At 67.7% G+C, this 16,877-nt stretch overlaps 1 protein-coding gene across 2 annotated transcripts; it reads left to right on the top strand.

Annotated features, from left to right (window-relative positions):
- The first annotated feature begins 1,779 nt into the window (after positions 1–1,779).
- CADM4 (cell adhesion molecule 4) lies at positions 1,780–14,509 on the top strand. Of its 2 annotated transcripts, none has more exons than XM_069777816.1 (10): positions 1,780–2,069; positions 3,698–3,815; positions 7,934–8,080; positions 8,923–9,075; positions 10,181–10,315; positions 11,169–11,333; positions 12,339–12,429; positions 12,644–12,719; positions 12,899–13,027; positions 14,373–14,509. In XM_069777816.1, the coding sequence occupies exons 2-10, from the start codon at positions 3,740–3,742 to the stop codon at positions 14,382–14,384; spliced, it is 984 nt and encodes a 327-aa protein (XP_069633917.1). In that variant the 5' UTR covers positions 1,780–2,069; positions 3,698–3,739; the 3' UTR covers positions 14,385–14,509. The 2 variants fall into 2 exon arrangements, with proteins under 2 accessions (XP_069633917.1, XP_069633916.1); XM_069777815.1 differs by having other exon boundaries at positions 12,547–12,719.
- The last annotated feature ends 2,368 nt before the right edge of the window (positions 14,510–16,877 follow it).

The following is a 16,877-nucleotide window of genomic DNA, read 5'->3' as shown; positions in this document are numbered from 1 at the left end:
ATGCTAAGTGGGGGGTCCTAAAATGCTGGGAAACAGCCCTAAAATACATAGGGGGATCCCAAAATATTGGGAAAGTGCCCCAAAATACTAAGTATGGGGGTCCCAAAATGCTGGCACATACCCCAAAATATATTGGGGGGGGTCCCAAAATAGGGGGAAAGTGCCCCAAAATACTAGGGAGGGATCCCAAAATGGTCACAAACACCCCAAAATATATGAGGGGGGGAATCCCAAAATAGTGGGGAACTGCCCCGAAATGTATCGGGGAATCCCCAAAGAGTGGGAAAGTGCCCCAAAATATTAAGGGACAGATCCCAAAATGGTAGGAAAGCCACCCCACCCCAAAATAGGAGTGGGATCCCAAAATGGGAAGGGGAAAGATCCCCAAATGGTGGGAAAGTGTCTCAAAATGGGGAAAAAGCCCCCAAAATAGTGGGAAAAGCCCTCATAATGGGGCAGGGATCACCAAATGGTTGGAAAATGCCCCAAAATATTGGGGGGGGAATCACCAAATGGTGGGAAAATGCCCCAAAATGGAGGGGAGCCCCAAATACTGGGGGGAGGTTCATTGCGATGTGGCTGATGGGGCATCAGGATGGGGGAGCTGGTTCTCGGTTGCCGTTCAAAAAAAAAAAAAAGGGTTTTTTAGTCAAAAATCAGGATTTATTTTGCCCCAAATGGTGCACCATCCAGCAGCCGCTTGCCCCGAAGGTGGGGGGTTGAAAAAAAAAAACACCCGTAAAACACCCCAGATTTGGGTGTCCGCTCTCTGCGTGATCTCACCGACCTCCAAAACCTGCAACTTCGGGAGGACGAGGTGAGGAAAAAGCGGGCTTTTTGTCAAAAAATGTCCAGTTTTAGCCACAGGTGGAGGGTTTTTGGGGGAGCAGGGGCAAAAAAAGGGGGCAGGTTGGGTGCGAGGCCCTCCTGGAGGGGCTGGATTCAGGCTGGAAGGAGGAGATTTAGCAAAACTTGTAGAATTTTGTCATTAAACAGCAGCATAAAAGGGGGGGGGGGGCAGCCGTTAATCCGCTGCGCCGGTTTTGGGGTAGAAAAAAGCCTTTTTTTGCCCCTTTGGAAGAGGGAAAGCGGGTGGTTTTGGGGGGCGAGCTGTCCGTGTTTTCTGTGGGGGTTTCCTCCTGTGTGTGGAGGTTCCAGCCTGGGCGTGTGTGAGAAGACGGGTGGGGGGTTAAAGGTGGGGTTCTTTTGGGTCTAAAACGCCCCAAATCGGGGGGGATTGGTGCCGAGCCCGCTGGAAGAGGCTTACCCCTCGCTCCCTCCCGGCTCTCGTCCTTCCTGCCGCTGCCATCGACGTCCCGGGAGGTTCCGCGCTAGGAAAAGGGTTAGAAAACCCTTTCCTCCTTCGTTTTTACCTCAGAAAAATTAACTTTTTACCTCAAAAGGTGAACTTTTACCTCAGAAAAGGCAGGTTGGGTTGAGGGAGCCGAGGGTTACCTCAGGGTTGGGGGGGGGGAGGGGGGGCGGCAGGCGCCGCCCGCGCGGCGGGAGAGGGGGAAAGGCGTCCGCTGATTGGTCGATCCGCCGGGAAGGGGGCGTGGCTTCGGGAAGGGCGGGAAAGGCGCTGCGGGTTGATTCCGCGCCCGCCGCCATTTTCCCCCTTCCCTCAGGCGGCGGCTCCGGCTGCCGCGGCCCCCAAGCGGTGAGTTCCCGGGCCCCGCCGCCTCCTTCTAACCCCTCGCAAACGGGCTGGGCATCGCCCTTCAGCCCTCGGCCTCTTCTTTCAGGTGTTTGAGCTCTCCCCGGGGTGGCCTCTCCCTCATGGCTGCGGTGGGCGATGGCTGCCGGACCTTGCTGTGGGAGCGAGCGGGTGACCACCTCCCCGGAGCAGCCTTTGCTTTTCGTCTCCTTCAGCTGGGCCACCTCCCTCCCACGCACCCCGTTTCCCCACCGTACCTTCCCGCGATGCCTTCGCTCGCCTCCCCGAAAGGCGTCGCCTTCGCCGCCCAGGCTCCCGGCGGCGGCAGGACCGGTTCTCCCGCTCCCGGCACGCAGGGAGAAGCCAGCCCTGTGTCCTCGGCGAAGATCCCTTCAGAGGCACGGATGAGAGGGTATGGCCCTCCCTTCCTCATTACCTCCCTCCTGCTAATTACCCAGTGAACCGTAGGGTTGCCCTCGCCCCGCTGCCCGGCCCAAGGCCTTTTGCGGCCACACGAGCTCATCCCCACACACACACTCACACGCACCAGGCGAATTTGGGGGTAAAGATGCCGGAATAGGGGGTGGCTTTACCCAACCAGGTGCCCTGTCCCCACACCCAGCTGGGGACGTCGCTGCGGCTTCGTCCCCGATGCCAGTTCCCCCCCAAGTGCCCACCCGATGCCCCGTCATCACCTGTACACCCTGGTTTGGCCCTCTCTAGCCCCACTTTGGCCCTCTCTAGCCCCGTTTTGGCCCCGTTTAGCCATGCTTTAGCCCTGTTTTGCCCATTTTGGCCCCGTTTCACCCCGTTTTGGGTCTCTGCCACACCGCGGCCCACTTTCTGAGCCAAAAAGGGTGGGTTTTGGAGCCGTTCGGCCCGGACGTGCCCCGCGTCCCGAGCGGCTTCGTGGGGGTCCGGCCGCGGGAGGCCGAAACGGGGACAAACGGCCCCAAAAGGCCGATGTCGGGGGCCCCCCCCGGGACCCCCCGGGCGCCCGGCGGCGCAGAATGGCCGCCCTGTTCGGCAGGGCTGGCGCTGAGTCGCGGCTTTGTTCGGCGCTGCCGGGGGGGGGGTGGTGTGAGGGCTGCCATAGAAACTGCCCCCCTCCTTGCCGGCGCCGGCTACGCCGACGTGGTTGGGCTAGGAGACGGCTTGGGGTGACACTTGTTCAGCTTGGGGTCCCCCTCTCCCACCCTGGGGTGCCCCCCATCCCCCCTTGGGGTGCCCCAGTGTCACCGGGGGTGCCCCAGTTCTGGACTGGGGTCCCTGATCCCACCCTGGGGTGCCGCGATCTTGCCTTGGGGTGCCTGGTCTCAATTTGGGGTGTCCCGTTTCCCTCTTGGGGTGCCCCAGTCTGGCTTGGGGTCCACGGTCTCACCCTGGGGTGCCCCCATTCCCCCTTGGGGCGCCCCATTTCCCCCTTGGGGTGCCCCAATGTCACCCTGGGGTACCCCAATTCTGGCTTGGGGGGCATGATCCCACCCTGGGATGCCCTCATCCTGTCCTAGGGTGCTCTGATCCCACCCTGGGGTACCCCAATTCTGGCTTGGGGGGCATGATCCCACCCTGGGGTAGCCCTGGCCCTGTCCTAGGGTGCCCCAAACCCCTTGGGGTGCCCTGATCCCACCCTGGGGTACCCCAATCCTGGCTTGGGGGGGCATGATCCCACCCTGGGATGCCCCGATCCCCCTTGGGGTGCCCCGATCCCACCCTGGGGTACCCCAATCTTGCCTTGGGGTGCCTGGTCTCAATGTGGGGTGCCCCAATCCTGCCCCAGGGTCCCCCATCCCACCCCAGGGTGCCCCAATCCTGCCTCGGGGTACCCCCATGGGCCCATCCCTTCCCGGGGCTGTGGGTGACATCGGGGCGGGGGGGTGTCACGGTTGTCCCTTCCCCCCCCACCCTCCCACTCCCCAAACCCGCATGGGCCTGTAAACACCAAACCCACACCCCCCCCCCTTCATCCCAGGGCTCCTCCTCCTCCTCCTCCCCCATTGGCCCAGCCTCTCGCATCTCATCAGCATACATTATCCTCAGGGCCCGGCAGGTGGGGAGCGGCAGAGGGACGCGGCAGCCGCCATGCAGCCCCCCCCGCGCCCCCCCCTGTGCCCCGCGCTGCTGCCGGGCCTCATCCTCCTCTGGGCCGCCGGACAGGGTAAGACACCCCCCCCCAAAATGTGTGTGTGTGTGTCTGTGTGTGTGTCCCCAAATTGTCTCCCCATCCCCCTTTAAATTATGCCTCCCCCCCCCAAATTGTCCCCATCCCCCTTGTCCCCACACCGGGGTGACCCCAAACTCCCCCCCCCCCCCCATTTTAGGGCTGCGTCCACCCCCCGAAAACGCTGCCAGCCTCTGCCGCAGCCCCCCCCACCCCCCCCACCCCTCCCTGCCACAGCGCTTCCCCCCGAGGACACAGGGACCCCACATCTGTCCCCATCCTGTGCCCCCCCCCGCCTCTCTCCCCTCCCTGTCCCCAAGGTTTTACCCCCCCCCCGGCAGGGTTGGGGGGCACATTTCGCTGTCTGTGTCCCGTCCCCCCCCCCACTCCGTCCCCATCGGTCCCCTCGGGGGTGGCTTTGTGCTGTGTGTGTCCCCCCCCCTCCACCGCAGCCTGGGGACACGAGGCTTTTGGGGGGGGGTGTCTCCTTCCCCATCCCGTCACCCCACCGGTGTCCCCATCCATCCCCGTCCGTCCATCCCCGTGTCCCCATGCTGGGGGGGGGGGTTGGAGATGACCCTGCGCCCTCGGGTGGCCTTGTCACCCCCCCCCGAGCATCCCCATAGTGCAGGGGGGTGACCCTGCACCCTCGGGTGGCCTTGTCACACACCCCCCCCCCCCCCCCCCGAGCATCCCGGTGTCCCCACACTGGTGGGGGGGGCGGGAAATGACCCTGCGCCCTCGTCCGCCCGTGTCCCCTCGTCCCCTCACCCTTGCAGCCGGGCGCCTGTCACCCCCCGTGGGCCGGTGACACTGGTGGCCGGGTGTCCCCCCACCCTCATGGCCCCCCCCCTTCAACCTCGTGCTCCGCTGACACCCCCACCCTCGTCCGGGTGTCCCCAAACCCCCCCATCGCATCCCCCTCGCACCGGGGACACCGCGGTCGCTTTGAGAGGGGGGTGCGTGACATCGCTCCGTCCCTCGTCCCCCCCACCCCGGACACCCACATCCCCAATTTCCACGAATTAGGGGGGGGGACACACACACGGGGATGGGGGTGGGTGCCACGGGACCCGCCCGGACACCCTGGTCCTCGCCGAGGTGCCAGGCGGCGCCGGCCTGTCCCCGCGCGGGTGGCGCAGAAAAGGGCCATTGTGTGTGTGTGTCCCCCACCCCACCCCTCCCTTGGCCTTTTGGGGGGGCACCCAGGCGTCCGGGCGCCTTCCCTCCCCCACCCAGCACCCACTCGTGGGGGGGGGGGGACACGGACCCAGGCGCCCGGCTGGGGTGGGAGTCGGGGGTGGGGGGGAACAAAGTGTCCCTTGTCCCTGTGTCACCTCCGTGGGCAGCACCCAAATGCCTGGGTGCCCCCCCCAGATGCCCGTCCTGTCCTCCCCCCCATCACCCGGGTCTCCCCCCATCACCTGGGTCTCCCCCCCATCACCTGGGTCCCCCCCCAATGATAACTGGGTGCCCCCCCGGATACCTGGGTGCCCCCCCCGGACGCCCGTGTCCCCCGGGACCCCCCTGGGGATGGGGGTGACCTTGGCGTGGTGACGACCTTGGCGGTGACGGTGACGCCACGGTCGCCGTGGCGACCCTGGGGAAGGGGGGGAGATTGTGCTGACACAGCGAAAACGCCGCGTCGCCCCCCCCCCCCCATTATGTCACTCACATTTACCCCCCCATCACCCCCCCCCCCAACTCTGGTGACAGCCCGGCGTCGTCACAGCAACTGGAGGTGACGCCGAGGACCCTAACGAGGGGCCTGTAACGAGGCGGGGGGGGGACGACACGACGACCCGGGGGGGCCGTGCCACCGTCACCGTCCCCAGGGATGGCGTCCCCGGTGCTCCTGCTGTCACCGGGGCGAGCGTCCCTGCGCTGCCACCACTGGTGTGTGTCCCCCCATGTGTCACCGGTCCCCCGTGACGGTGTCACCGGTGTCGGTGTCCCTGACATCGGCATTCTCGGTGTCAGTGTCCCCGCTGTCGGTGTCCCCGCTGTCCCCAGTGTCGGTGTCCCCGGCACCGCTGGCGTCCCCGCTGTCACCCTCCCTGATGACAGTGTCCCCAGCACCCCGCTGTGGGTGTCCCCCGTGTCAATGTCCCCAGTACCAGTGTCCCCAGTATCCCCAGCACCCCGGTGTGGGTGTCCCCAGTGTCAGCGTTCCCCGTGACGGTGTCCCCGATGTCCCCAGCACCCCGGTGTGGGTGTCCCCAGTGTCAAGTGTCCCCAGCACCCCAGTAATGTTGTCCCCAATGTCCCCAGTGTCCCCGGTGTGGGTGTCCCCGGTGTGAGTGTCCCCAGTAACGGTGTCCCCAGTGCCCCCAACATCCCCAGCACCTCGGCGTGGGTGTCCCCAGTGCCAGTGTTCCCAATAATGGCGTCCCCGATTTCCCCAGCACCCCAGTGTGGGTGTCCCCCATGTCAGTGTCCCCAGTAACGGTGTCCCCAGTGTCCCCAGCACCCCAGTGTTGATGTTGCCGGTGTCAGTGTCCCCAGTGATCGTGTCACCAGTGATCGTGTCATCTGTAACGGTGTCACCAGAGTCCCCAGCACCCCGGTGTGGGTATCCCCAGTGTCAGTGCCCCCAGTGTCCCCAGCACCCAATAATGGTGTCCCCAGCACCCCGGTGCCAGTGTCCCCAGTGTCTCCAGCACCCTGGTGTGGGTGTCCCAAGTGTCAGTGTCCCCCATATCCCCAGCACCTCAGTGATGGTGTCCCCAGTAACGGTGCCCCCAGTGTCCCCAGCACCCCAGTGTTGGCGTCCCTGGTGATGGTGTCCCCAGTAATGGTGTCCCTGATGTCCCCAGCACCCCAGTGTAGGTGTCCCCAGTAACGGTGCTCCCAGTGTCCCCAGCACCCAATAATGGTGTCCTCAGTGTCCCCAGCACCCCAGTGTCGGTGTCCCAGCGTCAGTGCCCCCAGTAATGGTGTCTCCAGTGATGGTGTCCCCAGTAACGGTGCCCCCGCTGTCCCCAGCACCCCAGTGTCGATGTCCCAGCGTCAGTGCCCCCAGTAATGGTGTCCCCAGTGATGGTGTCCCCAGTAACGGTGCCCCCGCTGTCCCCAGCACCCTGGTGTGGGTGTCCCCCACTGTCAGTGCCCCCAGTAACGGTGTCCCCAGTGATGGTGTCCCCAGTAACGGTGTCCCTGCTGTCCCCAGCACCCTGGTGTGGTTGTCCCCAGCATCGGTGCCCCCAGTAACGGTGTCCCCAGTGTCCCCAGCACCCTGGCGTTGGTGTCCCCAGTAACGGTGCCCCCGCTGTCCCCAGCACCCCGGTGTGGGTGTCCCCCACTGTCAGTGCCCCCAGTAACGGTGTCCCCAGCACCCCAGGGCCGGTGTCCCCAGCGTCGGTGTCCCCAGTAACAGTGTCCCCACTGTCCCCAGCACCCCGGTGTCGGTGTCCCCAGTGTCCCCAGCACCCCGGCGTCGGTGTCCCCAGTGATGGTGTCCCCAGTGACAGTGCCCCCGCTGTCCCCAGCACCCTGGTGTGGGTGTCCCCAGCGTCAGTGCCCCCAGTAACGGTGTCCCCAGTGTCCCCAGCACCCTGGCGTTGGTGTCCCCAGTAATGGTGCCCCCGCTGTCCCCAGCACCCCGGTGTGGGTGTCCCCCACTGTCAGTGCCCCCAGTAACGGTGTCCCCAGCACCCCAGGGCCGGTGTCCCCAGCGTCGGTGTCCCCAGTAACAGTGTCCCCACTGTCCCCAGCACCCCGGTGTCGGTGTCCCCAGTGTCCCCAGCACCCCGGCGTCGGTGTCCCCAGTGATGGTGTCCCCAGTGACAGTGCCCCCGCTGTCCCCAGCACCCTGGTGTGGGTGTCCCCAGCGTCAGTGCCCCCAGTAACGGTGTCCCCAGTGTCCCCAGCACCCTGGTGTCAGTGTCCCCAGCATCGGTGTCCCCAGTAACGGTGTCCCCAGCACCCCAGTGTAGGTGTCCCCAGTGTCCCCAGCACTCTGGTGTCGGTGTCCCCGGCGTCGGTGCCCCCAGCGATGGTGTCCCCAGTGATGGTGTCCCCAGTAACGGTGCCCCCGCCGTCCCCAGCACCCCGGTGTGGGTGTCGCGCCCGTCCCCGTCCCCCCCCCTCGGTGACGCCGTCCCCGCTGTCCCCAGGGCGGGCGCAGGAGGTGCAGGCGGAGAACGTGACGGTGCTGGAGGGCGGCACGGCCGAGATCACTTGTCACCTCCACCAGTACGACGGCTCCATCGTCGTCATCCAGAACCCGGCCCGGCAGACCCTCTTCTTCAACGGCACCCGCGGTGAGGGGGACACGGCGGAGGAGGGGCTCTGAGCAGCTTTTGGGGTGCTCCTGGGGTCCCTGGGGTGGCCACAGGGCCCCTGCGGTGGCTCCGGGGCTCCAGGGGGGCCTCTGGGTGGCCCTGTGGTGGCCATGGTGGCCTTGGGGTGGCCATGGGGGTCTTGGGGTGGCCGTGGGATACTAGGGTGGCCCCTATGGTGGCCACAGGGACCTTGGGGTGGCCATGGGGGTCTTGGGGTGGCTCCAGGGTGGCCCCTATGGTGGCCACGAGGACCATGGGCTGGCCATGGGGCTCTAGGGTGGCCCCTATGGTGGCCACGGGGACCTTGGGGTGGCTGTGGGGCTCTAGGGTGGCCCTGTGGTGGCCTCACGGACCTTGGGGTGGCCTCAAGGTGGCTGTGGGGTGACCTTGGGGACCTTGGGGTGGCCATGGGGCTCTAGGGTGGCCCCTATGGTGGCCACGGGGACCATGGGCTGGCCATGGAGACCTTGGGGTGGCTGTGGGGTGGCCATGGGGGTCTCGGGGTGGCTCCAGGGTGGCCCCTCTGGTGGCCTCAGGGTGGCCATGGGGTGCCATGGTGGCCACAGGGACTGTGGGGTGGCCATGGAACTCTAGGGTGGTCCTATGGTGGCCGTGGGGACCTTGGGGTGGCCACGGGATGCCGGGGGGAGTCTTGGGGTGGCCCTATGGTGGCTACGGGGCTCTAGGGTGGTCTTGCGGTGGCCCCGGGGACCTCGGGGTGGCCCATTGGTGGCCACGGGGCTCCGGGGCGTCCGTGGGGACCCGGCGGCGTCGCGGCGTCCCCGAGGCGGCCGCGGGTGACGCCGGTGTGCCGGTGCCAGCGCTGAAGGACGAGCGGTTCCAGCTGGCGGAGTTCAGCCGGCGGCGCCTGCGCCTGCGCCTGTCCCGCGCCCGGCTGGAGGACGAGGGCGGCTACTTCTGCCAGCTCTACGCCGATGACACCCACCACCAGATCGCCACCCTCACCGTCCTGGGTAGGGGGGACGCGGGGGGGACGCGGGGGGACGCGGGGGTGCGGTGGAGGTTCCTCTGGTGCCCTCGAGGCACCCCGAACCAGTTTGTCATCGGTTGAGGGGACAACTGGGGACGTGTGGGGACAACTGGGGGCATGGGGGATGTGGTGGTGGTTCCTCTGGTGCCCTCGAGACACCCCAAACCAGTTTGTCGTCGGTTGAGGGGACAACTGGGGACGTGTGGGGACAACTGGGGGCACGGGGGATGTGGTGGTGGTTCCTCTGGTGCCCTCGAGACACCCCAAACCAGTTTGTCGTCATTTGAGGGGACAACTGGGGACATGGGGGATGTGGTGGCAGTTTCTCTGCTGTCCTCAAGACACCCCAAACCAGTTTGTCGTCGTTCATGGGGACAACTGGGGACAACTGGGGGACATGTGGGGGGATGTGGAGAGGCAGGGGGATGCGGTGGCAGTTTCTCTGCCACCCTCAAGATACCCCAAACCAGTTTGTCATCATTTATGGGGACAACTGGGGACACTTGGGGACATGAGGGGACATGTGGGGACAAGGGGGATGTGGTGGCAGTTCCTCTGCTGTCCTCAAGACACCCCGAACCAGTTTGTCGTCATTTGTGGGGACAACTGGGGGCACGGGGGGAGATGTGGAGAGGCAGGGGGATGCGGTGGCAGTTTCTCTACTCCCTCAAGACACCCCAAACCAGTTTGCCGTTGTTTGTGGGGACAACTGGGGACACTTGGGGGCACGGGGGATGTGGTGGCAGTTTCTCTGCCGCCCTCAAGACACCCCAAACCAGTTTGTCATCGGTTGAGGGGACAACTGGGGACATGTGGGGGGACATGTGGGGACATGGGGGATGTGGTGGCAGTTTCTCTGCTGCCATCAAGACACCCCAAACCAGTTTGTCATCGTTTGTGGGGACAACTGGGGACACTTGGGGACACGTGGGGACACGGGGGGGACGTGGAGGAGATGTGGAGACACCTCCCCCTTGTCGCCCCCCCATCCTTCGTCCCCATGTTGGTCCCCATGTCCTTGTCCCCCCGTGTCCCCAATTGTCCCCCCGTGTCCCCAACTGTCCCCAATTGTGTGTGTGTCCCCCCAGTGCCCCCCGAGGACCCGGTGGTGGAGGCGGTGGAGGCGGCGGTGGAGGGGGGGGAGGTGGAGCTGAGCTGCCTGGTGCCCCGCGCCCGGCCCCCCGCCACCCTGCGCTGGTACCGAGACCGCCGGGAGCTCCAAGGTGACACCGGGGACCGCTCGGGGGGGGGGGACACGGGGGGGTTGGGGACCCCAGGGGGTTGGGGACAGGGAGCCAGGGTTTGGGATGGGGGGGGGGGGATCTTGGTGGGGTTGGGGACACGGAGGGGACCCTGGTGGGGACATGGGGACCCTGGTGGGGTGGGGACATGGTGAGGTTGGGGACAGGGGGCCCAGGTTTGGGATGGAGGGGGATCTTGGTGGGCTTGGGGACATGGGGGGACCCTGGGGGGGGACATGGGGACCCTGGTGGGGTTGGGGACACGGAGGGGACCTTGATGAGGACGTGGGGACCCCGGTGGGGTTGGGGACAGGGGGTCCAGGTTTGGGATGGGGGGGATCTTGGTGGAGTTGGGGACCCCGGTGGGGTTGGGGACACGGAGGGGAGCCTGGGGGGGGACATGGGGACTCTGGTGGGGTTGGGGACAGGGTTGGGGACCCCGGTGGGGTTGGGGACATGGTGGGGCTGGGGACAGGGGCCCAGATTTGGGATGGAGGAGGATCTTGGTGGGGTTGGGGACGGGGTTGGGGACCCCGGTGGGGTTGGGGACACGGAGGGGAGCCTGGGGGGGGGATGTGGGGACCCCGGTTGGGTTGGGGACAGGGTTGGGGACCCCGGTGGGGTTGGGGACACGGAGGTGAGCCTGGGGGGGGGGGATGTGGGGACCCCGGTTGGGTTGGGGACAGGGTTGGGGACCCCGGTGGGGTTGGGGACACGGAGGGGACCTCGATGGGGACACGGGGACCCCGGCGGGGTTCGACGTCCCCCCGCCCGTCCCTGGTGTCGCCCTGCGGGTCCCCGCCGTCCCCCCGACGCCCCCCCGCGCCGCCGGCAGGGTCCGCGAGCCGGGAGCAGCAGGGGAAGGTGTTCCGGCAGCGCAGCGTGCTGCGCCTGCGCGTGGAGCGCAGGGACCACGGCGCCGTCGTCACCTGCGAGGTCACCCACCCCGCCCTGGGCAGGGGGCAGCGCCGGCAGGGGCACTACACCCTCGACGTCCAGTGTGAGCTGGGGGCGCTGGGGGCGCTGGGGGGGGCGCTGGGGGCACTGGGAGGGTGGTGGCGATAGTGGAGGGGGTGGGGGGGGGCACTGGGGGGGGTGGTGGGGACAGAGGAGGGGGTGATGGGGGCACTGGGGGGGTGATGGCGATAGTGGAGGGGGTGGTGGGGGCACTGGGGGGGGTGATGGGGGCACTGGGGGGGGTGGCAGGGACACTGGGAGAGTGATGAGGACACTGGGAGGGGTGGTGGGGGCACTGGGGGGGTGATGGGGGCACTGGGAGGGTGGTGGCGATAGTGGAGGGGGTGGTGGGGGCACTGGGGGGGTGATGGGGGCACTGGGGGGGGTGGTGGGGACACTGGGAGGGGTGGTGGGGGCACTGGGGGGGGTGATGGGGCCACTGGGGGGGGTGGCAGGGACACTGGGAGAGTGATGAGGACACTGGGAGGGGTGATGGGGGCACTGGGAGGGGTGGTGGGGACAGAGGAGGGGGTAATGGGGGCACTGGGGGGGGTGGTGGGGGCACTGGGGGGGTGATGGAGGTAGTGGAGGGGGTGATGGGGGCACTGGGGGGGTGATGGGGATGCTGGGGGGGTGATGGGGACACTGGGAGGGGTGATGGGGGCACTGGGGGGGTGATGGGGGCACTGGGGGGGGTGGTGGCGATAGTGGAGGGGGTGGTGGGGGCACTGGGGGGGGTGGTGGGGACAGAGGAGGGGGTAATGGGGGCACTGGGGGGCGTGGTGGGGGCACTGGGGGGGTGATGGAGGTAGTGGAGGGGGTGATGGGGGCACTGGGGGGGTGATGGGGGTGATGGGGACACTGGGAGGGGTGATGGGGGCACTGGGGGGGTGATGGGGGCACTGGGGGGGTGACAGCGACACTGGGCAGGGTGTGACACTGATGGGGGGGGGACACACACGACACCCCGCTCAGAGCGTCCCACGTCCCCGCGGGGGGGGCGCCAGCCCCCCCGCAGGTGCCACCCGTCCCCGTGTGCCCCCCCCAGACGCCCCCACGGCGCGGATCCACCCCTCGCAGAGCGTCCTGCGCGAGGGCGACACGCTGGTGCTGACCTGCGCCGTCAACGGCAACCCCCGGTGAGCGCCGCCCGCCGCCGCCGCCCCCCACCCCGAAACCCCGGCACGGGGGACGGGCGACGGGGGTGACAACCGCTGCCCCCCCCCCCTTCCTCCTCCTCGCCGCCCCCCCCTCAGCCCCACCGAGATCGCCTGGAGCCGGGGGAACGAGTCGCTGCCGGCGCGGGCGCGGGCGGAGGGCGAGGTGCTGACGCTGCCGGCGCTCGGCCCCCAGGACAACGGCACCTACAGCTGCCAGGCCGGCAACCCCCACGGCCGCGCCGCCGACCACTACGTCCTCGTCGTCTACGGTGAGTCCCGGCGCGACGCTCGGCGTCCCCGGCGCGACGGCCGGCGCCCGTATCGCTCTCCGACGGCAGGCGGGGGCGGCGGGGGGGGTCCGTCGCGGCGCCTTCGCTCTCTTACGGCAAACGGGGGGGGGGGGTCTCGGCGGCGTGTGCCCCCTCCTGAGGGCGTTCCCCGCCGGCAGACCCCGGGGCGGTGGTGGCGGCGCAGCGGTCGGTGCCCTACGCCATCGTCGGCGGGATCCTGGCCCTCCTCGTCTTCCTCCTCATCTGCCTCTTGGCCACCATGGTCTGGTGCTCCATCCGCCAGAAAGGTGGGCGGGGCCTCGGGGAGGGGGCGGGGCCTCGGGGGAGGGGCCTCGGGGAGGGGGCGGGGCCGGGAGGGGGGAGGCACGGGGGCCTTGCTGGAGGGAAGCCCGGGGGGGGGGGAGGGTGGGAAGGGGAGGGGCTTGCTGAAGAGGAGGGATTGGGAGAAGGGGTGGGGCTTGCTGGGAGGGGAGGGGCTTGGGAGAAGGGGTTGGGCTTGCTGGGAGGGGAGGGGCTTGCTGAAGAGGCGGGGATTGGGAGAAGGGGCGGGGCTTGCTGAAGAGGCGGGGATTGGGAGAAGTGGACTGGGAGAAGGGGCGGGGCTTGCTGGGAGGGGAGGGGCTTGGGAGAAGGGGTTGGGCTTGCTGGGAGGGGAGGGGCTTGCTGAAGAGGCGGGGATTGGGAGAAGGGGCGGGGCTTGCTGAAGAGGCGGGGATTGGGAGAAGTGGACTGGGAGAAGGGGCGGGGCTTGCTGGGAGGGGAGGGGCTTGGGAGAAGGGGTTGGGCTTGCTGAAGAGGCGGGGATTGGGAGAAGGGGCGGGGCTTGCTGGGAGGGGAGGGGCTTGGGAGAAGGGGTTGGGCTTGCTGGGAGGGGAGGGGCTTGCTGAAGAGGCGGGGATTGGGAGAAGGTGTGGATTGGGAGAAGGGGTGGGGCTTGCTGGGAGGGGAGGGGCTTGGTAGAAGCAGGGCTTGGTGGAAGGGGAGGAGCTTGCTGGAAGGGGCGGAGATTGTAAAAGGGGTTGGCTTGCTGGAAGGGGTGGGGCTTGCTAGCAGGGGAGGGGCTTGGTGGAAGGGGCGGGGCTTGCTGGGATGGGGCTTGTTGTAAAGGGGTTGTGGGGATGGGAGGGGCTTGCTGGAAGGGGAGGGGCTTGGTAGAAGGGGTGGGGCTTGCTGGAAGGCGAGGGGCTTGCTGGGATGGGAGGGGGTTGGGAGAAGGGGTAGGGCTTGCTGGAAGGGGAGGGGCTTGCTGGAAGGCGAGGGGCTTGCTGGGATGGGAGGGGCTTGGGAGAAGGGGTAGGGCTTGCTGGAAGGGGAGGGGCTTGCTGGGATGGGAGGGGCTTGGGAGAAGGGGTAGGGCTTGCTGGAAGGGGAGGGGCCTGCTGGAAGGGGAGGGGCTTGCTGGAAGGGGTGTGGGCTGGGAGGGGCGGGGCCAACCCCTGCGCGGGGGCGTGGCCTCGAGCACCCCTCCCCGCTTGGGGCCGGGCGGGGGGGATTGTCAAAGGGAAGGGGGGGGGGGGGGGGGGGAGGTGTGTCTCTTCGGGGGCGTGGCCGGGAGGGGCGTGGCTCCTCGGGGCGTGTCTGGGAGGGGCGTGGCCCTTGGGGGGAGCGTCTGACGCGGCGCTGGCGGCGCAGGGTCGTACCTGACGCACGAGGCGAGCGGGCTGGAGGAGCACGGGGAGGCGCGGGAGGCCTTCCTGGGGGGAGAGCCCGGGAAGCGCAAGGAGGAGTTCTTCATCTGAGGGGGGAGGGGCAGCATGGGCAGGGGGCGGGGCACGGGGGCGGGGCCACGGGCGGGGGCGCGGACACCCGCGGGGAGGGGGACTGGGGGGGGGGGAACCCGCCCCTTTTTTGCCACGGGAGCCCCGCCCCTTCGTCTCCCCCCCATCAAGCCCCGCCCCCCGGGGGGGTGTGGGGGAGGGGCGGGTGGGGGAGGGGCGGACGGGCCCCGCCCCCGAAAGCTCAAAGCCATGAGGGGGGGAGGGGGGGAGGGGGCGTGTCCGTCTGTCCGTGTCCCCACGCACAAAAAAAGGGAAAAAAATTTAAAAAAAAAATTAAAAAAAGGGAAGGGGAGGGGGGAGGGAGGGGAGGCTCATGAATGATGCACGGAGGGGGTGTGGCCCGGGGAGGCCCCGCCCCCGCCGCCCCGGGGCCCCTCCCCTTCCCCCCCCCCCCCCCCCGCGCGGGTGCGTCTGTAAATAATTCGCCTTTTAAACCACCTTTGATACGCAATAAACCCCCGATTCGTACCCGCGTGCTGGGGGCGCTGGGGGCACTGGGCTGGACTGGGTTATACTGGGAGGGTGCGGGGAAGCGCCAGAGTGGCACCGGGTCCTATCGAGAGGCACTGGGTTATACTGGGGGGCACTGGGGGGGGCTGGGGGGGGCACCAGAGGGTCACCGGGTTGTATTGAGAGGCACTGGGTTATACTGGGGGGGACTGGGAGAGGCCTGGGATAGGATGGGGGGGCACCGGAGGGTCACTGGGTCATACTGAGATACACTGGGTTATACTGGGGAGGCACTGGGGGGGCACTGGAGGGTCACCGGGTCATACTGAGAGACACTGGGTTATACTGGGGGGCACTGGGAGAGGGTGGGGGGGCACCAGAGGGTCACTGGGTCATACTGAGAGACACTGGGTTATACTGGGGAGGCACTGGGCGGGCACTGGAGGGTCACCGGGTCATACTGAGAGACACTGGGTTATACTGGGGAGGCACTGGGGGGGGCTGGGGGGGCACTGGAGGGTCACCGGGTTGTATTGAGAGGCACTGGGTTATACTGGGGGGGACTGGGAGAGGCCTGGGATAGGATGGGGGGGCACCGGAGGGTCACTGGGTCATACTGAGATACACTGGGTTATACTGGGGAGGCACTGGGGGGGCACTGGAGGGTCACCGGGTCATACTGAGAGACACTGGGTTATACTGGGGGGCACTGGGAGAGGGTGGGGGGGCACCAGAGGGTCACTGGGTCATACTGAGAGACACTGGGTTATACTGGGGGGCACTGGGAGAGGGTGGGGGGGCACCAGAGGGTCACTGGGTCATACTGAGAGACACTGGGTTATACTGGGGGGCACTGGGAGAGGGTGGGGGGGCACCAGAGGGTCACTGGGTCATACTGAGAGACACTGGGTTATACTGGGGGGCACTGGGAGAGGGTGGGGGGGCACCAGAGGGTCACTGGGTCATACTGAGAGACACTGGGTTATACTGGGGGGCACTGGGAGAGGGTGGGGGGGCACCGGAGGGTCACTGGGTCATACTGAGAGACACTGGGTTATACTGGGGGGCACTGGGATAGGATGGGGGGGCACCGGAGGGTCACTGGGTCATACTGAGAGACACTGGGTTATACTGGGGGGCACTGGGAGAGGGTGGGGGGGCACCGGAGGGTCACTGGGTCATACTGAGAGACACTGGGTTATACTGGGGAGGCACTGGGAGGGGCTGGGGGGGCACTGGAGGGTCACCGGGTTGTATTGAGAGGCACTGGGTTATACTGGGGGGGGACTGGGAGAGGCCTGGGATAGGATGGGGGGGCACCGGAGGGTCACTGGGTCGTATTGAGAGGCACTGGGTTATACTGGGGGGCACTGGGAGGCACTGGAGGGTCACCAGGCCATATTGAGAGACACTGGGTTATACTGGGGGGCACTGGGAGAGGCCTGGGGGGCACTGGGAGGCACTGGGGCAGTCACGGGGATGTACTGGGAGGTACTGGGGGGGACTGGGAGGCACTGGGGGGCCCCTGGGAGGCACTGGGTTATACTGGGAGGCACTGGGTGGGACTGGGAGGCGCTGGGGGGGTCCCTGAGGAGGGGGGGGGATGTCCCTGGGTTATCCTGGGACGGACTGGGGGGGTCACTGGGTTATACTGGGTTATACTGGGTTATACCGGGCAGCGGCGGGCGCCGCCGTCCCCACCTTCGGCCGCCAGGGGGCGCCGCCGCGCCCCGCCAGGCCCCGCCCCTCACTGCGGGCCCCGCCGGCTCCGCCCCCGCCCCGCCATTGGCCGGGCGGGGGTGACGTCGCGCCGCGCCGACACGCCCCTTGCGGGAGACGGCGCTGCGCATGCGCCGCTCCGAGGCCCCGCCCCCCCTTCCCGCGCCTGTCCGGGTTGGGGGCGGTTCCG

Source organism: Haliaeetus albicilla, unplaced genomic scaffold (genome assembly GCF_947461875.1).
Source record: "Haliaeetus albicilla unplaced genomic scaffold, bHalAlb1.1 scaffold_151, whole genome shotgun sequence".
Lineage (NCBI taxonomy): Eukaryota > Metazoa > Chordata > Aves > Accipitriformes > Accipitridae > Haliaeetus > Haliaeetus albicilla.
Note: the sequence above shows the minus strand (reverse complement) of the source record. Positions and strands in the feature narration are given on the sequence as shown.

Excerpts from the sequence above, each read along its gene's own strand:
- CADM4 (XM_069777815.1), top strand. The coding sequence starts at position 3,740 with ATGCAGCCCCCCCCGCGCCCCCCCCTGTGCCCCGCGCTGCTGCCGGGC. Across the intron at positions 12,720-12,898 it reads CTACGTCCTCGTCGTCTACG|ACCCCGGGGCGGTGGTGGCG; the intron begins GTGAGTCCCGGC and ends CCCCGCCGGCAG. Across the intron at positions 13,028-14,372 it reads GTGCTCCATCCGCCAGAAAG|GGTCGTACCTGACGCACGAG; the intron begins GTGGGCGGGGCC and ends CTGGCGGCGCAG.